The 23,140-nt window shown below is 41.0% G+C and overlaps 1 protein-coding gene across 1 annotated transcript in view; it reads right to left on the bottom strand.

Moving 5' to 3' along the window:
* Positions 1 to 14,400, bottom strand: part of PLCG2 (phospholipase C gamma 2) — a 70,900-nt gene extending 56,500 nt beyond the window's left edge. The window contains exons 1-2 of the mRNA XM_049804833.1: positions 14,297 to 14,400; positions 8,374 to 8,613 (exon numbers count right to left, since the gene is read on the bottom strand). Coding sequence (XP_049660790.1) covers positions 8,374 to 8,569 — 196 coding nt within the window. The 5' untranslated portion in view covers positions 8,570 to 8,613; positions 14,297 to 14,400. The remainder of the gene's footprint in view (positions 1 to 8,373; positions 8,614 to 14,296) is intronic.
* Between the last annotated feature and the right edge of the window lie 8,740 nt (positions 14,401 to 23,140).

The raw sequence follows: 23,140 nt of genomic DNA, 5'->3' as shown, positions 1-23,140 counted from the left end.
GAAGAGAGACAATGTGAAATTAGCAGTCCACGTTAATCCTAAAATAAAATGTTATGCATTGTCAGTCATAGTTTTCTATTAAAAATGAAAAAAATGTATAAGATAGTCCTACAGCATTAATAAAGGTCTGGACTGAAGAAAAAAGAAATGGTTACTATGCTTTATAATGAGGCATATCACTAGCATCAAAAGCCTCAATATAAGTAGCCTTTATTCCTGTGCTTCATAATTTTGCAATTACATTGACAAGAGGTCTGCATCTCTGCCATTCCCAAACACAGGTATTTCATCCTCTGAGAAACAGAGAGATTTCAGAATAAATTTATACTAACACATTTATTCCCTTTTCTCTTTCAACCTTACCTATACCCTAACCTCTTGGTCTACACACAGAAGGAGCACTTTAACAGCTGATATATTATATGACCTTTTCCTAAGCACGGCCATCCAACGCTTTAAACCTACTTTTTGTTGTGTGCTTGCACAACTAAATGGTCACTACATTTTTTTTCTTGAGTATTTTGCAATAAATCAAGAACATCAAAAAAGATAGGTGATCTTTCTTTTCCAAAGATTAAGGAATTAAAATATGGTTTAAATCATCTGACAAAAGCAGGTCACCTCTTCACATGAAAAAAAAAAATTCCTAGGTAATCAAAAACAGAGAAATCATCTTGTGTCCTCAACAGAATCTTCCTTGAAACGTGCATCCTTGTATTACAGAGAAACACACACTTGCACATTTAAGGAAGGCACCACAGATTTCTTGGAGCATAAATTTTCCTGGCTGTGAATCATCACTTAACACAAGGATTCATGGAAGAGTATGCAGAAACTCACATATTTTCCAGTGACTAATCAAACTCCAGTCACCACAAACTTTCACTTAATAATTATCCTTAAAGCACTTTGCATCTGATAAAGAATGAAATATCCATTATGGATCAGCTTCCTGGAGATTTACGTCTTGCCTCCTACTTGCTCTACAAGCTTAAATACCATAACCTCTTCGGGCCTCAATTTATTTATGTGCATATAAATGTGTATACCATAATACGAGGAAATTTAGGAGGCCTTATTTAGTAGTACTGAAATGTACTTTCAGTCAGCGAACCCCAGGTGCCAGTTGCACAGCCATGTCTCTTAGCAGAGTAGCGACAAGCACTTCTCGCTCTCAGACACCCTTTCCTTCCCCTCTGCTTTTCACTGCTGCCCCATAGTTCCCTCCACCACTATCTCAGCTATGACAGTACACTTCTTTGTGGGCCATTTGGTATCCTAGCAAAGAAACAGCGCAGCAGAATAGCTGACGTGGAGGCAGAAGCGACCCCCAGATACCATGAGGACTGTACAACACACATCCATTGTGTGGCCAGCTTATGACAGTTTTAAGCAGGGAGAAACAACACAGGGTATGTGTGACCCAAGGGCCACCACGCGGACCCACGCACAGTTGTAAAGGGTAAACATGCAATAAAAACACACAGCAGAAGCATAAGGAAGTGACACGCTGGGCAACACACTGCAATAAATCATGCTAGTAAGTCACAGCTTAACAGTCACGTATCTAGTATGCATAAATTAGTTTCTGCAAGAAAAGGGCCTATTACAAATTAAACAAGCAAATTCCTTCTGTACAGGGAAACTGAAGTTTCCTTCTCTTATGTGTTGGTAAAGAAAAAGTTAGTTTAGCACTACTACAGTCATCAAGATCTGTAGTTCTTAAATTGCCAACCCACAAATGTACAATGGTCAATAAAACCTATGGGTAAATGATCCATAGCCAAGTCATACTGGGTCCCACTTGCACAAGGTATCACTTGATGAAAAACACATTACACACACACTCTTTCCCCTGCTACCTAAAGTTGCCAGGCAGCTTCTAAGTCAGGCTGTGATACAGCAAGGAAAAGTGGTGGGGGAAGACTGTGGTCCACCCTAGCCTTCTAAGAGATTTGCTTGTTTTTCCTGGCAATAGTATCTGATACCAGCTGCATATCTAGTGCCATGGGTTTTAGACCCACGGTCCTCCAAAAAGTGCTCCTTTATTTCTGTGCTGTCTTTTACACTCCAAATTCCTCTCAAAGTTCCAATTACATTTTTACATTTACAGTGCTTTGCAACAGAACTCACATACTTAAACCAACTGTATAGATGAAAGAAACAGAGCACAAAAAACCCACAGTGTCTCAGAGTTAGGAAGCTGGTGTTACTGTGCTTTTTATATATTCAGTGGCCAGAGCAAGAGACTCCAGCAGACAGTAATTCGGAGCAGGAACTAAACTGCTCTGGAAGAGCCTTTCATTCTCTCAACTGACTACCTGGGCAGACAGGTGAGACCAGCCTTGTAAGTTATCAGCTTAATATCACTTCAAAGTTATTTCACGCACAGTCAGAAATACCATTCCTATTTATAACCCTCACTCCCCAAGATCCCACGCATTCTGCATCAGAGTTACTAACCATTCGCCAGGTCAGCTTATCCATGGGGCAGTACCATTGCAATGCTCACCAAAACTTACTTCTCATCCAAGAAATGGAGCAAATTTCTCCTAATGAAATCAGTGACAGGGGCTCCACTGCAACCGTAGTGTGCATACCAAGAAATATAAATGGGGAAGGGGGGAGGGAACACCACAATAGCTTCAAAGCATGGGTGATCTGATGAAGTATTAATATCACACTGCAACATACAAAGCATATGGGAGGGGGGAACAAATCACAACTCCTCAAGGGAAAAACATTTGTCATCAGAAGTTAAACTAATCTTTTGGCACTGATGACCTAAGTAACTTAGGATCAACAGTGCTGAGATTCTGAGCTCCACAAGCAGTCCCATAGCCCACCTAGCAAACTTTAGGTTATCTTTAACAGCTTAAAATGAGGATGATGCAGAATACAGAGAAACGTCATTAATAAATAAGCAGCGGAAGAAAAAGCTCCGACATTTTGTAGCCAGCGTCTACAAGTATTTCCCTCGGATGCTCTTAGAGCTATTAGGGCATCTAAAATGTCTCTATGTATAGAACAATAGCAAGATGACTAAAAGAAGCCCAAGCATGGGTGAACACAGTCACATCTAGCTCAGACCTGCTTCCTTCAGCTATTTGCATAGCTCTCTGCAGGAAGCACATGTTGCTGGCATTCATTTTAATACACTAATGGAACCCTGCATGCCAAACATCCTCAATAAAAACATTTCTCAAAGGTGCATTGCTCCCTTCTATCCATTCTTGTTTTGACAATGGGTTGTGTTGGACCCAGCTGATGTAGGAAAGGCATACGCAAGATATTCTACAGTCTTAGCAAGTGACTGAAAGAGCAGCAGCACTAAAAACCTTCCTAACCTTCACTAAACCTGAAAAATACTCCAGGATGGGCAGCCCCTCTCTTTCCATTGCTAATCTTTCTCCTTTCATCTAGAAGGAAACTTGACGCTCCCACAAAATGGAAAAGATGGATAAATTTTATTTAACTTTTCTTTAAAGGTGCTCTTTTACCAGTCTCTCCTAACTTTACAGGCAAAAAAGAAAGGAAAGGGACCCCACAGTCACTTAATCTTTATTTGGGCCTACTAAGTATTACATTTTACAACAGCAGAATCACAGTAAACCCAAGAAACGCAGATTGTACAAGAGGATCAGAGCTTCCTTACAAACAGCAAAACGTACTGTCTTCAGCAAGTCTGATTAGCTTGGACAAGTTCAACAGCTAGCTTGACCGCATGAAAACTGAAATGCCATCCAAGAACTCACTTGACTTAAACAACTATTGCCTGCACAGCTCTACAGGAAAGAAAGACTGCTCATGCACAGGTTACCAACACCATTAGGACAACTCAGGAAGGGTGTGAGCAGACACTGATGGGTTGCGCCTTCCTCTCTCTTGCAGGTGGGCAGGGAGGACTAGCACTAGTACAAGAGCTGGTACATAATAGTCTCTCTCTGATTTGTAAAGCTAGAACTCACCAGAAGCCAAAATAAAACCCTGTATTTGAAGAATTAAGAAATTGCGTAGCACCAGTCTCAGCACCACACTAACTCCCAAGCTAAAAAAGTGACCAAAAACCTCAGTTGCTCTGTTAAAGTGAGAGGACTTACTTGATATGTATCAGCTTAAAATTTGGCCTTTTGTTCTACTGTTGAAATAGCATAACCTTCCCTAAAGGACACAAACAACCTGTATTCTTTCGTTTTGAGGAAAATACGGAGGTTTTTCCCCAGTTCATTTTTGTTAGAAAATTCCTTTTGTGGCAACTCAAGTCTTTCAGAAGGTTGATGTAAAATCTCTAGTATTTAGACATTGTGTGGTCTGAGCCACACAATGAAGACAGAGACTGTTTAAACCAGATTTCCCAGCCTTTGTATATCCTCACTTCTTACCACACCAAAGGCCTGGGTCTAGAAAGAGCTTTCTAAAAGAAAGGTATTACCATTTTACTTACTCATCCAGAGAAAAACATCTGCACTGAGCAGGAAACAGCCATAATTTCAACAACTCTTTTGCTCTATTCTAAACAGAAATGCTGACAGGTTTTTAATGAAATAGACCTTTTCAAGAGTTATGCAATTTAAAATACACAGTACTGCCACATTCGGGGCCATGGGGTTGTCTAAACATTTATCTCAGTATAGCTAATCCTACATCTCCCTTGCACAGGTCAATTCATTCCAGAATAAGAGTAGCTGCTTTTTTATTATTGTAAAGCTTAACTTAAATCAATTCCAAAATAATATTAAACAAACTTGAAAAAGGCTCTTGTAATAATTATGAACAACTCTGGCTTAGAGGAATCTGAGTGTCCTTCACACATTTACGGTTCACCAGCAAGAAAATCAGCACCATAACATCCAAAATTCCCAACACTAGGGCAGTTAGAGAGAGAAAAAGACCTTTTTTCCCTTAATTTCCAAAGGAAGAGTATTAAAATAAAATATAACAGTTGGTCTCCATCTTCTCTATTAGCAGCCTACTTTTGTGTCCCAAAGCTTAAGTACTCTCCTTACTATCTGATTTAGAAACGCAAACCCCATAGGACATGCAAACATTCGGTTTTCTGCCTTCTGTAAAGAGCAGCTGCCAAACTTGAGTTAAAATGGCACACACACGACAAGAAGCCATCTTAACTTTCCCACCCATACTGAATATTAATTCTTATTGGACTGTAGCACATGCAAATGGCAACCATTAAGATCGCATCACAAATATTATTTCTTGTACAGTCCAAGCACATTAAACAATATAATACTTGAGATTATAATTCTATGCCCTCAGCCACTAAAAAAAACCAAACACCTACCCAAAAATGTGGCGTTTGTTTTTCACAAAGTCAACACAATCCATCAGTGAATACTTGGGGTCATTCATATATACATTTATATATACAAGCCAAAACAACTTTTCTCCTACCACAAAGTTGGTACCATCTCCTCAGTACAGCTCCAGAGAAATAAAAATGTTAATTCCCCTGTCATTGGTATTCAAGAAGCCCATCCATTCAAGTATCAAATATGAAAGCTTCAAATCCATAATTTTTCCACTTTTCAAGCAAAAGAAAGCCTGAGTCTCAGTCAAAAAAAGTAACAGCAACATTTAACTAACTAAACAAATAAAATATTTCCTTCCTCTTCAGCAAAAACACTGTCAGCAAGTTAAAGCTGCAGTGACTTTCATTTCAAGTAGATCAGATACAGTTCACTGCAAATTGTAACAACTGTTCACATCATATTTTGAAACAATGCCTGCAATATACATACTGGTTTGGGGCAGATTCATTGCTTTTTAAGACAACAAAACATTATTTTGCATATTTGTGCTTTAGAGTATGACGTATTCTCAGACCTGAAGTTTCCATCATTATAAAGGTCACCTAAATGTTGCTCAGTTAAAAAACCTGCTGCAGTACTACAGTTTTCAGGGAGAGAAGCAGATGGCCTTTGGCTAAGTCACAGGTCTGTAGCTATATTCCCTGTTCTAGTAATGACTGCCTGTGTAACTGGAAGCAAGTCATTACCCTGCTGGATTATCCAGGTGTAGGAGTCAAATTACAATATTTGCCTTCTTTTAAAAGTGTTAAAATCTATGCATAGAGTGATCTATTTAATTATCAGGATGTATTACCACAAACACACACCACCCCCAGGAAGCTTTGATAAAAGATTACAAGTCAAGCACTGAAAAAGTTGACCCCAAAATCTGGAATGCATAGTCTGCACAGCTTTAAATTCAGCCCCTCTGTGCAAATGGATAAGATAAGTCTTCAACTACATGATCACATATTGTTTTTGCCAGGGGAGTCTAATGGCTTGTTCACCCACTAAGTGGTCATTTTCTGTTTTGGTTTAATCTTACTGCTCTGTGCATAACCCCAGGCTTTATTTGTTAAGCATATTCAAGCCATGCACTCATAACTGAATTATTCATCTCCTCTCAGGACTTTTTTTTTTTTTTTGCACACCTCAGTTTGGGATCTGGGCATATCAGAACCAGTGATGTATTTGCATTCACACGCATCATTATTGGAAGGGATAATTACCCTTATTTTCCACATGAGAAACTGGGGCACTGCAAGATTATGATCCAGAGTAGCCATTAAATAGGGTGCCCAGACCTGTTTCCTTTTTCTCAGAACACTGTATATGACCATATTTTCACCACCAATGATAAAAACATCCTCCAGACAATTGTTCTTTCATTCCACTACATTATATTTCCAGTTGCAGGTCCAGTCTGCACAAGTAATGAGACAGGAATCAATGGAAACAGTAGCAGAGACTTAATACTTCTAGAGTAAGGAACATGAAGGGAAGCTGCACAGACAATTCAAAAATCATGCAACTTCTCAGTGCCTATCTTTGCAACCTTACAGATCAATGCATTTTTAACTTACCATGTATTTCTAAAAAAAACCAACTTCTAAAAATCCACAACTCAACGGACAAACTCCATTCTCCTCCTTCCTGGTTTCTCTCATATTAGTGCGTACTCACACCCAGGAAGAATACCAGGAGCACGGCTCCTGTCTGGTACACTACTGGAGTAACTGGTGCCAGTCACAGCCACTCTATATATGGAGTAGCACTGAAAGAGTATCAGGTAGATTTTTTTCTCCACTGGAATTCACATACGTGTAGTCAAGCCCACAAAACAGTAAGATGCTATAGGGAGAAACATCTGCTTTAGTCTCAATATCTATGGCTTTTTTTTTTTTCCCCCTTCCCCTCCTTAGTTATGCCTCAGTCTCTTTCTCACATTGATAAACCCTTTTTCTTCTCTGAGACCTTAACTTGTTTCTCCCTGAAATCCCTGTCTCCACTGAGTAAGTTCAGTTCTCACCTCTGTACATTCTCCATGCTGTATTTATTCTCTCACTCCAATATACCAGCTCTCCAAACTCCAACATTTTATCACAACTTCTTTTCCCAAATAGCCCCAGTTCCTCAACTCCAAGCTTCTCATATAAGCTGAGGCTGACCAATAAATGACTCTGGCAATTCACGCAAACAATTCAATTCCTTTACTGAAGACAAACACCATTTAGCAGTTGCATAGTAAAATCATGCCCGTAATAAATAGAAAGAGTTACCATATAGTCACATGCAAGCACTGTAATTACATTATACTAACAGGAGCTGTACAAGTCCGAAAAAGCACAGACTGAGCTTGGGTGAGTTCAGCCGAGTTCAATAAGAACTGAAGATTAGTCTCACTTTATTCTTCTACCATAGCTTTTACAGTCCTACGTAGCTTTACACTCCCTTTCTATTTCCCGACCTTGTTATAAATAGTGCATTTAGTCCGTTCAGATATCAACTAAAGAGACAGTAGGAACTCAGGACCTTGAAACCACCTCTTATATCTCACAGCTTCATCCTCGTAAGTCATTGGTACTTTCCAATAATGGTCCTAAATAATGATTTCTATCCTGAAACAGGAAACTCCTTAAGACAACAGAAATTTGAATTCAGTTTCCTTGTATTTGGAGGTTTTTTCTTTTTGCAGAGAGAAGAGGTAAAGAAGTACTACTTGCTTGAATTTACAAGGTATCTTGATGCTTAATGATGGAAAACAGTTGTCACTCAGTAACTCAATTCAGAGAACACAAGCACCATCATATTCAAAGCTGAAAACTTTGAGAACAGGGCTTAGGGTAAAGCACATTAATCATATTTAAGTAGCGTTAGATACCTAAATAACGAGCTGCAGAAGATTCCTCACCTACAATGTAACAATTCAGAATATTCTCAGCAAATTACCAAACTCTTTTCAGCCAAAAAATTCATTAGGTTAACAAAAGGCTCATTAAATCAGTGTTTAACAATTACATCAATTTATTAGTAACTCCAAGTTCAGGTACACTTTGCAAATACTCACAGAAACCTTCAATCTTGTCAGCTGTCTTGCTCCATGCTACCTGCCTGGTTTCCATTATGACTTGAATAGTCCTCCTTTCTGGACTACTCTTCTTAAGACTGAATACAGTCATAACAGTTCCCAACTCCAAGGTCCTTTTGATCTGGCTTTTCTCATACTCAGGCAGCACTCCATAGTCTATACTCTTTCTGGGCATTTTTTTTTTTTTTTTTAAATCAAACTTTTATGGTTTTCAGTGTCCTGAAAAGAAAAAAAAGAAGGGGAGAAAAATCAATATTTAAAACAGCATTTCTATTTCTTTAAAAATCACATTTGCGTAAGTTAAAGCTACCTAATAGGGACTCCTGCCCATTCAAATACAAGGCAGATACGTGGCTAACATTAAGAACATCCTTGCCATTTTATCCTGAAATAAAGTACAGTCTTCACAGAGGGCGGCACCAGTGACACTTTGGTAGACGTGCTGCTGCAAAATCTATTAAAAATGAGAAGCTGGATGGAGCAGATACTGCATGCAATGAATTGTGATCTAAATTTCTCAGCAAGACCAATGCCTCTTTTCTAGCTGCACCATACCACTAACTGCTTCCTCAGTCTTCTAACACAGAAGTACACAGTGTTCCAGACCAAAACAAAGTCAGCCAAGGTCTGTTTAGCCCAAATACACAAAAATTATGTTAAGGGGCATAACCTCCCCTACGCTTTCATGCATGCACATCTTCAACTGCATGTACACCCCCATCAAATGCAGATTTACATCTCTAAAGTCTCAGCATTATGACAGAAAAAAAGCAGAAAAAAATCCCAAGAAAGATGACCTGGAAGAAAGACCAAATATAAGCATACCTGAGTAATAAGGACAAAATAGCAGAACACAAAGAACGCAAACCATTGAAATGCCAGAGAAAATAATACTCAGATCGTAACAAAGAAAGCATTGAAGTCTAAATAAAACTAAAGAACACACCAGTAACACGAAAAAAAAAAGTGTTCAAACTAAAACAGACCTACACTAAAAACCTATTCTAAAGGAACAATTATTTGGTATCTCTGTAGCATTTTCTGCCACATTTTCTACACCCTCTCCTAACCAAAAAATAGCGTAAATGCAATTATACTGCACAAATTGCTTTGACCATGGCAGTTTATTTCACTCACCAAGCCTCCAACTTTTTTGCCAGTATAACAGGCAACCAAGGAAGGATTACTTCCTGGAACGGTTATACAAGCAACTCTTGATTAAATAGCCAAAAATGGTACCTAGTACAGTTATGAATAGAATCCTTTTCTGTAATATCTAGCAGATTTTCTGTAGTAAGTATATCACTTACATTTTACATTTGATGTGCATGTATAACTTCTAAGCATAACACACCACATATTCTGTCCAAATGCACTTTTACCAAAACAGCACCTCATAGCACTAAGAAATAAGAATGGACCACTGAAGCCTTCAAGTAGCAATACCGTTTTTACCCCAGAAAATTGCAACTGCTACTGGTAGGTCCAAAGTAAGACAGACTTCCTCAAACAAAGTTCCAACCTTGACTGTATTTTATCTTAGTTTGATGACTTCAAGAGTCTTCCAAGACATCAAAAAATGTGCACTTTGACCCTACCAAATTCCTTTCAAGCATCAGATCTGTTTTTATTTATTTTACACAGAGTAAGATACCTTTGCTCAGAGAGATTTTCTCTAACTGACATAGAGACAGAAGTAGCTCCTAACAGAGATCACCATTCCTATATGAATTTCTTTACTGTTTTAGGGTATTTGTAGACTTATGTTCCATAAAAACCTCATTAGTTTTACGCAGACTGGAAGTTAAGCTTTTCATTCTTGAAACTGAGGATAATTTAATTTCTACTATTGTAAGCAATATCTGGAAATTCATTTCATCCTAAGTATTGACAGTCTAGATATCAACACAAGAAAAGAGATATTTGCAACAGATTTGAATCATACGCAAAATCTTTCTACTCTCCCAGGACTATTTTTTTTTCATATTCCCAATGCTATCTTCAGATAACCAAAATGCTGTCCCCATGGTGAACTGCAGCAGGTTTGTTCTTCTTCTTCTTGCCCTGTATTACTGTAGAAGTATCAGTTTGCTGCCCAAAGAGACCTCTGAAATCTGAGAGGCCTCACAGGCTCTGCAGCCAGTGTCGCTGTCACCTTGATATTACATCAGGAGGAGCAAAGAAGTGCTCATGATTGAAGCCTAGCAATCCAATGACAAGATAACACAAGAAATAATGACATCAGCTTGCATAAACTCTTGCACTATATGAGAAATTAAACCAGCTAACTGTCTCTCTGAGAGCTGTACAGAAAGTGAGGGGAAAATATGAGTAAATACAAATACTGAAACAAATGTTGGCTATGTCTACAAAGTCTCAGTTTATGCACCTTTAAAACTTCATGGCTGTATTTCTCCTACACAGTCTACTTTCCCTCTACTCACATGTCAGGTGGCAAGTATTTTTGTGCATACACTTGGGACACATCCTGGCACAAAACAGGTAAAAGATGCGTACACAGCAGCTCTCATAAATATTAGCAAGTTTCTGTGCTTTGGTCTCCCACACATCATTGCATCGAACAGCTAATTACAAGCCTGATTACTCCTCAGTGAGATCATTTACAAACAGTATGCCCTGGAACCTGCTATTTCATCCATGCACAAAGAAGGAAGTGTATCATTTTCACACAAGTAGCAGGAGCTGCTGCCACACAGTTCCCAACCATCCCCCTTAACCACATCCCTGAGCAGGACAGGTTTAAAGAATCTCTGTGCACACACAGCCACCAGCCACAGCATCTCCTCTGGTTCTCTTCCTCTCTCCTCAGTCCACTACTCTCCATCACAAGCAGTTTCAGTTTCCGTGTTGATAGCTAATTCAACCATGCCACTTCTCGCTTCCCCTTCGTAACTTCTTCCAACCCTCCTCCCCCTCACCCCATGTCACTATCTCCTGACCTGCTCTTCACTAAAGAGCGCTCTTTTCTGCTCTCTCTCATTAATACCACAAAACTGTGTTTCAACATCATGTCACTAGCTGCTTTCGGTGCAATCTGTCTGACTTTGAAGATGTCCGGTGCAATCTTTCCAATCCCTTTTTAAATTCTACCACTTCAAGAAACACTTTTTTTTTTGTAAGCTAACAGAGAGGTGAACAACAACCCCTTCTTACCTGCAGGGTGGCCTCTTCTGCATTGCCCACAGTGAACCTGAAGTGCTCTCCAGCAAGAACCATGTCTCACTCCGTGTTTTGCAAAACATTATACAGGTTATTTGGTATTTATTATCTATAAGCTTGTTATTGTAATAAGAAAATAGAGTACCCTTTCTTTACAATACTGAAAAAAATACGTACACCTCAATCCTACAACTGAGAGGGAGCAGACAACTTTTAAGGGTGCTAAGCGGCAGCAGATTTTAGCCAGAACGTAACTGATCCTTTTTGACTCCCTGGAACTAATCAGATAATCATGGGCTTGCATCTAACAAGATAGCCATAGTCATCTTGTCTTGCTTCAATGACTTGTAAGAACAGAAGTTAAAGGAAGGGAAAATAAAAAATTAAATTAAATTAAAATCTTTGTACAGCGTCTGGTTTTCTGACAAAAAAAAAAAATCCCATCTTCTCACTTTGCTCTTTTCATTAAGAATTGTAATAAAACAAATATGCCATGATTTGGAACAAGGTTTAACCACTTTAGTAACACTTCACTGCAATAAAAAAAAACCTCAGCTTTTAAATGACTATAGTTTTTCAGGAGACTATAACAAAACACACATCTGCTCCTCCTTTTACAGTACAAGGTGTAGCTGTAAAATGAAACACGAGTTAGAACATCAAGAAAAGGAGCTGCTAAATATAGCTATTTAATAAAAGGCAATGCAGCAGGTTTTTTGAGAGATTAGGCCCTTAGTACAAAGGAACTGCCTCTCAGAGGTGGCTTCTTAAACAGCTTCCGCTGAATATAATATACTGGACTTCCCCTTTTAAAGTAGCTCTTTCTTCCAAAAACAGAGCGAATGGTGGTTTTAGTCTAACTTAAATCCTAAGTCATAAGCCAAGTTTGTAACTTACTACGAAACAATACTGTAGCTGAGGATATCTGCTTCCTCAGAAAAGGTGGAAAGAATATCATAATATTTGATCAATCTAACTGACCACTTCTATACTGTTTTGGCTACCTGCTCCAGTTTAAGAATAACGTCACAAAGAGCTTCCTAACAGTAAAACACATTAGACCTCCCAAAAGTACTAATGGAAGCCCTCGATATCAGACCTAACCTTTTAAATATTAAGAGTCTTCTTACACTCACCCACTGGTGCCCCTCAGCTTTGTTGCACCCATCACTGCACAACTATTTGAATCAACAATATTTCTACCCATTCACGCACCAGAACTCCATAATGACCCTCATCACCCCATTATCTGGATACCTCTAAACCAGCAGGGTATAAATTACAACTTACGTGCAATAGAAACATCATTGTTCTTCTGCTGAAGTGTTACTGAAGCCTACAGTAGGAAAGTCCAGCACCACTTACAAGATTCAACAAGTGAGCTAATAATCACAGAAACAGATCATAAGCTCTGGTTTAGACTCAGACACCAATACATGACTCTTACCCTTTGACTGTAGGCACTACAGGAGCTAAACTTGGATGGTGTCCTGTACCACATGCAGAATTCGGACCACTTGTTACTGTTTGTGTAAGAGTAGTTTTAATACTGTTTTTCATCGAAAAGCCTGACTGATTTGGACTAAAAAGTCCAAAAGACTCACTGTAAGTAACCAAGTGAACATGGACACAGAAAAAAAAACCAACCAACCTACTTAATCTATCCCAAAACCTGTATATTTAGTTTTACTTCAGTACAGTACTTCAGAGTTTCAGAAACAAACCGTTCTTATCCAAAGATCTGTCTACAACTCTTAACTCTCTTTGATAAGAGAGTGATAACACAAAGAAAGAGAGGAACAACCGTAGTAAAGGCAAACTATAAACATACAGGCTAGCAGAGAACATCTCAGATAAGCACTGATGAATCCACGCTCTGTTATAACTTCACCCATATGACACAGCAGGTGCTTTCCAGGCACACAAGGTCAACCACGAAGTGCAATCCAAAGTTTTACGCTAGTCCTCAGTTTCTAAATTTTCCCATGTGCTCTGGGCACCGCAAAAGGGTGGTCGCATCCTCTGCCCCTAGCTTTGCCTTTGGATCCATTTCAGACGTCACCTCACCCCAGCAGGCGCTGCCTCCGCACAGCACCGCCGGTATGGATATCCACCAGCGACGCCCATTCAGTACCACAGCGCTAATAATTAACAACAAACAACGCACGGCTCATTGCGCGGAGCTTTGCGATGCACCTGCCGCCCTCAGAGGCGAAAAGCCGGGTCGGGGAACCGCAGCGAGGCGGTTGCCCACCTGCCACACGGCCTGGCAGGGACCGAAGCCCTGGCCCCAAGCTAGGGCCCTCACCCCTGGGCAGAGAGCCCTGCCCGGCATGGGGCTGCTGTCAGGCCCACGCCGACCCTCTGACGGTTTCCCTCCTTCTTCTTCAGTGGGCTGGCCTGCGGCGGACAACGGCCAGACCGCAAGGTGCGGGGCTGAGTGGTTCCCCTCAGGGAAGCCCCACACTCGCCTAGGGCCAGGCGCCCTCCCTCACACCTCGCAGCCCCCCCCCCCCCCCCGCCTGCTGCCCAGCCCTCTCACACCGACGGCCCTCGCCTCCCCTCACGGGACCCTCCCGCTCGTCCACCGTCCCCGGGCGGGACGCGGCTGCCCCGCCCCAGCTCCCCGCGGCACCTGCTGCCCACGGCGGGGGGGGGGGGGGGCCGAGCAGAGCCGGTGGGGCGGATAAGCGGCCGCTCCTCACCGCCGCGAAGTCCTCACCTGCGCAGGGGCGGGGAGCTCCCTCCCGCAGCGGCAGCGGACGGCGACGCCGTGCCCGGTGCCCCAACTCCCCCGCGTCCCGCCGCGCCTCTCCGGGACTCCCACTTCTGCTTCTGCCCTAACCGGGAAGGGGCGGGGTCACGCGACACCACCACCCCACCCCCACCTTCTCCCGCGCGGCCGGGGCGGTGGAGATGATGGCGCGCACTCCCCCTCAGCCCGCCGCCGGTCGCCCCCTCAAGCCGTGTCGTCCCCCCAGACCAAACCCCCGGGGGCTCTGCCCTTGCTCTGCCTCCCTGAGAGGGGAAGCCCGGCCGGGCCACGTCCTCGCCGCCGTCCCTCCAGCCTGCCCCCCGGGGCTGGTTCGAGGCGAGCCCCCCTGCTGTCACTGTCCCCTCAGGGCCACGGGCGCGGCCACGTCCCCCCCCGTCCCCGTCCCCGTCCCCCGTCCCTCACAGCCTTCCCCGGAGGCGGGAAGGAGAGGGGCCGGGTGCCCCCCTCTCGGCAGGTCGGGCGGTTTGGCCGCTGCCCAGCCGTTTGAGGTTGGTGCGTTCTCGTGCTCGTCTGAAGAGGAAATCTCACTTGTTCGGCTGAGAGCCGCTGAAGGATTGAACGGTACCTTGAGGGAGAGAGTTCGGAAAAAGGCTTTAAAACTGTTCTGTCCCTGGAGTTAACGTTTTCAAGTTAACATTGACTCGCTTTGTGGGATCCACTACTGAGTGGGTTACATCACAACCACCTCAGTTTATGACTGGCAATACTAAAAATATTCACCAGTGTGGGATTCAGAAGAGCAGTGATAGGACATGACATGCTGGTTTCAGGTCAAGACCAGATACTGCCATGAAATTTGAGGTATCAGCCTTGTCCCAGACCTATTTGATAAAGCTGAGGAAAATCCCTACATCCATAGGCAGAATACCAAAGTCATTTCAGGGAACAAGTCATGCCATTTCAGAAGACTACAAAACAAATGCCTAGAAACCAAAGCTAGGGATGGGACAGTGTCTGCAAGGAACAGATTGCCCCATGCAGAGGAAGGTCTTGACCATTTCTGCAAGGGCCGCTCCACGTTACAACAGCAGAACCCATGTCCCAAATGCTGGTTCCGAAACACTGAGGCTAAGTCTGGTGGAGACAGCTCTTCATCTCCCCTCCTTCCAACAGTGATAGCTGGCACAAAGGAGTGGGAAGGACATGTCTTTTAACAGACTAGAATCTAATCTGTTGAGAGGAAAAAAGTTTTCCGTAATTTCAGTCGGCTTTATAAATGGTTGAACAGTAGTCAAACGTTATTTTTTATTAATACTTTCACCCTTATACATGCAGAAACTACTGAAACAAAATGATACCTGGAATGGGGTAGCGACAAAAAATACTGCAACAAATGCTAACAGCAATACTACCTAGATGCTTAGGGTCAGAAAGAGAAGAAAATGTCCATTGTACCCAGCAAAAGTTGTAGGAGCAATTTGGGAAACTTCCCAAAAGCAAACTAACAAGCTTTTATCATAGTTAAAAGCATCAGAGGGTTTCAAATCAGTATGACTTACCAGGAACAGAACTGAAGAGTGCATTCAAAATACACCACCACAAAAGGAAAAAAAGCCTAAAACCCCAATACCTGTGAAAGGTGTGGATCATTTTAAATGCAAAATAAAAAGATGACAATTACAGTCTTGTCTTTGTTCACTATTTCATGAACTATCTTGCTAAAGACTTCACATTTTTCCAGATGCCAAGCCTGGGAAATGTTTCCCTCTTTGTAACACGTGTGATGCAGTTACAAATTCACAGAACAACATTCTACAGGAGACATGACACTAAAAGAATGAGAATAGCAGAACATGTATCGATCACACCAAAGTGTCTCTCCCATACTTTATTTTTAGCTCTTCATCATTAAAACCTGCCATGTTTCATGTTGAAGCTGCCTTTGAAATTATATGAACGGCAACAGAATACTAGCACCAAGCAGCCAATTTCCTCAGCTGCAAAAGCTAATACCAAAACATTCATATGGTCAAAGCCAGCCACACAGCACACACCATACATGACGGAGACCTGAAGGGTGCAGGTGATCCCAGGCGTTTTACAAGCAGGAGATAACAGTATTCTCTAAATCCCAGCTGTCAGATCCAGGATTCATCTGGGTGTGCTGACAGTGAATCTAAATTCTAGCAAATACCAGCCTCAGCAGCCCCTCCTGGTTCTGCTTCACTAGGCCAGTACCAACAGGCTCCTCACCAGTCATATGGCATAGCTTCAGCACAGGAACCACCCTTGAACAACCCGCAAGCCGCACAGGCACAGAGTTGGCTATCTTTATGATATTCAGAGACTTTGCTGCAGAAGTTAAGCACTGCTGCAAAGTATACCGGACTTTGGTCTAGACAGTACTTCAATGTGGTTGTGCCTCAGTGTTGTCCTGGAAGGAAGACTAAAACCTACCAACTTCCAACATTTCTTGCACAACCTTAGGCTTACCCAATAAAACCCTCCCTCTTAAAGCTGGAGACTCATTACGTAGTCGAAGAAAATATGTACATGGAAGAAAATCATAGCTGCAGTGGGAATCATAACACTGAATTCCATAAATTGCTGGATGTAACAAAATCTCAGATACAGAGATGGAGTAAGCAATCCTTAAAAACAAACCAGTAAAATAGTAACTTTTAGAAACACCAGCTGTTACTCAGCACATCCACTACACCAGAAGAGTACTCAGACGCCCTCACAATCACAACAGAAGATTCAAAGTTATTGCCAGAATCAGCAACTCCTGCCATCCAACTTTCAAACCTTGAAAGCCAGACATTCCATGCAGACAACAGAATTTCCTGTAAAGAGTATGGACCTCAGAGTCACAGATAATTATCAGGTGACATGTTCAGTCTTTCTTTTTTGTAGAAAAAAAGCCTGTGTATGTGTGCTGAGGAGAGATGTGGGAAAATTAGTTCTCTGACTTGAAGAATCTGGCCCCAGCAAAGCCTGTGTGTTTAAAGAGAAGGTCAGCCACTAGAATAAAATCTTTCTTCCTTTTTTCTTTTTTCCTTTTTTTTCCAGTTTAACTTTCTTCTTATAATTTTAAAATGCTCCTTGAATTGTTAAAAAATATAATCACAATTTATACTATAAGATCTGAAAAGAGAGGGTTTTTTTCAGCTGGGAGTACATCTTTACATTTCAGTCATAAATCCCTCATAAAGGGAATTTATACTGTTGACACTGACACTTTCCTAATTACAGCATTGGAAACTTCAACCCTATCTTATTGTTGTATTTGGTAATGAAGTGTTGATTACTTCCTCTGAAGAATAAAGCAAGGCATGGAAGAGAATCACAGGACTGGCGAGGCGGCCTCATGTATATAATAAATAATGGTCACAAAACTGGTGCTACTTCCTCACAGGAGCTGCAAAGAAAATACGGCTTTTGTGTAGAAGATAGAAGTTGAATAGATTTATCCCATCAATTGTAAGAAATATCAAAGAGTCATTAGGCAGGAGGAACAAATATTTTAGAGACTGTCACTGACAGATTATCTAGCCTAAGTATTTACGCACCATCGTAGTATTTATACTGCTTAGCAGGATGTAGGTTAGCTCAGCTAGATTTTCTGGTTAGAGCTGCAAAATCTATAAGTAGAAGTTTCACAGAGAAAACTTCAATTTCAAGCTTTTCTTTTATGAACTTCTCATCTGCACGACTCTGAAGCAGATTTTACACTTGTCAAGAGAACTTGCATACCACCATCTCAGGATTAGGTGTCAATCCAGTTTCCTATCAGAAAGCAAGCACAAATTTGTGAGAGAGAAGTCTGTGATCATTCAGGACTAGCTGAAGACAGTTCATTTAAGTGGAGTGGTATTACTTCTGCAGAAATGTTTACTGCTTCTTGGATGGATTTATGAGAGGGCACTCACACACACATCCACATGAACTGTTTGGCTGCTGGGATTCTAGGGGCCAGTGAATGCAAAGGGCATGTTACTTTTTTATAGCTTTTATTCAAAACCTCATTTATTTTGTCAAAGTTTTTCTGTTGCCAAAGAAAATGAAATTGCTTATGTACAGGACGTAGTAATCAAGGCTAGTCCTAGCCATGAGGTTGCTTGCAGTGGCCCAGCAGCCATTGCCCAGCTGCCCTATTCCAGAGTTGAATGGATCCAGAGATGGCAGCAACTGCTGCAGTCTGGAGGGACGAGGGGAAGGACATCCCTTCCAGTGACTGTTGTCACTGGCAAGGCAGTCATGTACCATCCCAGCTCCTCATGGCAATAGCTTCAGCTACGCTGGGAAGCCTTGATCAAGTTGTAGTGATCATCTTTAGTGCCTCAAAGGGCCTTCGTAGCGTGAAGTGGACCTCTAAGAATATTGTCCAGCTCTGGCAGCACAACTTAAGTAATGAACTTTACAGGGGACCCACCTTCGAACACACTCATACTGTGTGACAGGTCCAGCAGCCTCAGCACGTCTTCTCAGCATAACGGAGTTCAGGCTCCTTGCAAAGTGTATTTCTTGTAAAAAGTGTTCTAGTGTATACTTGGCTCCATTCTTATCAGAGTTTCATTTTAATCTTGGTAAATTATTGTCACTTAATCATAATACTTAAAGTAAATATTTATTTAAAGTAAACTACTTAAGTCACTAGCGGAAAAGCTGACATGAAGGAAGGGAGGTTGTACTTTTAAGTGGTTGGCCTGTTGCCTGCTGCTATGTTTGTCTGAGCCCTAAAATGCTCAGCTACTGTTCAGTTCAATCACCCTGTCCCTTGTTATTCACAAGCACTGCGTTCAAAAAAACTTCTGAGAAATTACTGCCCTCTGTCCTCATACACAAAATACAGTCCTATCCCTTACAATTTCTGTAACAATTTTCATTTGTAGATGTCAAAACAATTTAAAAAAAGAATGGTAATCATTATTTCACATTTTCAAAGGCATCAGGCCCACAGAGTGAGGCGGTTTGCCAGAGATCTCACAGCACTAACTTGCCTCGAGCAGAACATGGCTTCCAGGTTTTATACTAGTATCCTGACTTAGGAATGGATTTCCTTATAGCAAAGCTAGCTATGCCAGAAGAAAACTTTTCATTTGTCAGAATTATTTTTTTAAAAGTTTCAGTTGAGCAGAAACTCTGCTATGTGATTTGGGATGATCAATAAAGACCTAAAAATACACGCGAGAACATTTGAAGTAAGTGTCAAAGTGTGTTTTTATACACATACTAACTGGCTATTTACTCGGTGTCTTGAGCTGGTTTTGCTGGCTGCACAAAACACCAGTATATTTAAAGGGCCTGCAATCACACCTTCAGATGAAATGTAAAATACTACAGCCATTGCATCCACAGTGATAAAATGCCAGCAGCTTGTTACCAGTACTATTAGCAGTGAGAAATTCAATGTTACCAAGGGCTCAGCAGAACAAGAAAACTGCAGGAGGCTCTGCAGGGAACCTGGAAAACTTTTCTCCTGTGCTTTTTAAGCCAATAAAAGGAAAATCTTTTATAAAAACAATGTGATTGCAAGTGGGAAGCACTGAAGAAACCCAGCATTTGTCAATAGTTTTGAATGGATTGAGTTGCAACACGACAAGAAAAAGTCCACACTCTTTCCCCTAGTTACCTTTAAGCCTTTCGTTTCTTTCCCACTACAGAGTAGCACCACGGGCGACTTTAGGAGCGAAAAGCGCTCTGTTACCCTCTGCGTTAGCCTCCCACTCTCACTCATTATCCCTGAGAGCTCTGAGAGGCATAAAGAAGGGTAACTTAAGGCAGGCTAGGCACAGCAATGAGCAAGGCTGAACTGGAGTGTTTGAGCAAGGCTGAACTAGAGTGTTTAGCCACTGCGCTGAACTCGTCACGGGGAGCCATGGAGGGATCTTACGGTGTGCTGCACTGACAGGAAGAACACATGCCAAGTGCTGCTGCAATGTGCTCTCTTGCTAGTCATTTCCCATTTTCCTTCTGTTCTGCTGAAGTCTTCTTAATGTTGACTCTGCTACTGCTGGTGGAAGCTTTTCTGGGACTATTAAACAGACATAGCCCAGGCCTTTCTCTACTTTATACACGGCTGATTGCAGGGATTTATTATCGTCTAAGGCCTTCCCTCAGGGTGCACAGGAAGGGAGGAGAAGTTCCTTGCATCTGTGCTCATTCATGCAAAGATCAGCTTTAATCCGACATACTACATCAAAAAAGTTTAGAAAAGCCCTCTAGCTAGTCAAAGCACTAGAATTACCTGGGGATGGAGAGAGCACACTGCTCCTAATACAGATAAGCATGTAATCATGTAAAAACATGTCAAAATCTCACTAAAATCAAAATATGATTGAAAAATTAATGATGTGCTTGAGTGATAATTTCTGAATAGGGGTAGAATGAGAGATATTCTTCTGGGATATGCATTGCAGACGCCTGTGCCTTGGAAAAGCGTCCATCTGGTGTATCTCTAGGATCAGCATATTTGTATAGAATGCAAATTGTTATTGCAACTGCTGTTATCTTTATGCACTGTAGTCATAACTGAATGAGTCACATTAAAGGGTCAAAACCTTCTGTTCTACTTTTTATGATAAGCATCTTTTTAACATACAGTGTTAGAGAGCCTGTGCGTCAACAGATCCAGGTAGGAGTTGGTATTGGGTGAGGTACGACAGACCCTGGCATAGGAACCCAATCTTATTAACGTATTTGTAATAAATTACAAATTTACAAATTTGTAATAAATAAATAAATAAATTATAAATTTACAAATTAGGATAGGCTGCTTAAGTTTTCTGGTCTCTCAAACTGCCTTCTAGCTTGCAAAACAAAACAGAGTAGCTGTGTTGGAGTCTATTGGGTACTCTGCTCCAGGGCTGGCATGTGGAGAAGATGTGATACTGCAACATGTGCAAATTTGCTGAGGCCCGTGCTCTGTAATAATGGTCGTCTGAGTACCATGCAGAGCAAATTTAACTTTGCAGCTTCAGAAGAGCCTCTTCTGGCAAAGGACCATTTGTCAGAAATTCAGGCAGATATCAACATGACATGCTCTATTTCTCAAATACATGTGTTCACATATAGGTAGAGTCGTATTATTTCACTTGTATTAAAAACCATAAATAAGAGGCCTTTTATTATAAGAAGCATCTCCCAACAGATTTTATTTGTGCTACAAAATTCAGAAAGTTTGCAATATGTTTGTAAGCACCAGCTACCAACACCTTCTCAATCAGTAACATCTGACTGAAAATCTGAACATATACACTGTATATGCTGTTTTAAAAACAAACACTAAATCTGAACTTTACCAACAGGGTGAAAGACATGAAAAAACAACCAACCTTCTTTCAATGGAAAATTTCTAACATGTCTCTCATTTAACAGGAGACAAGGTCTAGAATAAAGAACCTAGCAATGTGAATTTGCAAATGGTTATTTAGCCTGATCTCCAAATTGGAATGAATTAAAAATAGCTCAGTTATCTTCAGCTGAGCATCCAGGACTTATCTGTATGTGTTTGTAATGATATTAAAAATTTCATACACAGACACAAAAATTGTTTCCTCCACTTTTTTTTCTTAGACCGGACTAGTAATTTTAAGATACCATCCCCTCTTTCAAGGAAAATGCTTTTTAGATTTCCTTTATGATTAAGAAAGTCCTTTTATTCTGGAGCTAAACTACAGAATACTTTATTTTACAGGAGAGAAGACAAAAGCTACAACACAGAAGGCTCTGCCAGGTAATTTAAACCCAAATGTCTTCTCTCCAGAACCTTTCTGCCACACATCAGGAATTATTTAACCCTATTTCTGCAGAGGATAGCTGCCCTGCTAAGTCTCAAAGGCAGTAATACAGAGTTTACCTTTAATCCTGTGCAGAATAATGAATGATATACTGCTGAGATTAGCGAGGCAGTGTCAAACAGAGGTTTCTTCCTCTTTGTACTCTGATTCCACCTGGGTAAAAGCACACTGTTAAGAACCCCTTAAGCATACAAAATCTCTAATCAAGTTTTCAGCAGCCTGGGCCTTTTAGTTAATTTAGAATTTAAAAAAAAGCTGTCACCTTTGATGACACTCTCTTCTTCACAAGGACAGATTTTTGTTTCGGCTGTTGCTAAGAGGGGAAAAAAAAAAAAAAAAAAAGGAAGTCATAAGAAAGAAAGTGGAACACTAATTCTGAAATATATCATTTCCAACCAGCAAGACTCTCTCTTCTTCTACCATTTTCATGGTCTGAGCTCTTTTCATGCTGTGTCACTTGCATCACGCATTAATAATGCAGTGATGCATTAATAATGCCCCCACGTGAGATCAACGCAACAATTGTTACAGTTTCTGGTTTGTCTTAGGCAAATTTTGAATTCTTTGCTTTTTGGTTTCTAAACCTTTGGGATGCCCTCTCTTCCTGTTTTTTAAGTTTTCTCTGTATTCAAAGGAGTTCATAATTTACTTTTTTAACAGACACTAAGAGTCTCAAGAACTCTGCCGATTCCAACAGCTGGGCTTTAAGGAAAATTTCTAATATCTTTAATCCTTAGGGAAAAAAAAAAAAAACAACACAAAAAAACCCATGAGAATTGAAAGCACTCGTTTCTGTTTTGAGTTATGTATTTATAATACATATATGCAGCCTGTGTTCAGCCATGTGCTGTGAGGACAAAAATGGCTTACACATGGAACTGAGGATTTAAAAGTTAGACCAGAAGACAACTCCTGGTTTATTACCCCAGTGGGAAATAGATTAAAAGAAGGTTCCCTTTGTCAACACCTGATAATTTGCACCAATTTTAATTCTTATTTTAAAAATAATGAAAAAGTTGAATCTGGATAATACCAGCTTTCTATTGAT

This window comes from Accipiter gentilis, chromosome 7 (genome assembly GCF_929443795.1).
Source record: "Accipiter gentilis chromosome 7, bAccGen1.1, whole genome shotgun sequence".
NCBI lineage: Eukaryota > Metazoa > Chordata > Aves > Accipitriformes > Accipitridae > Astur > Astur gentilis.
This window is presented reverse-complemented; position numbering and strand designations above follow the sequence as displayed.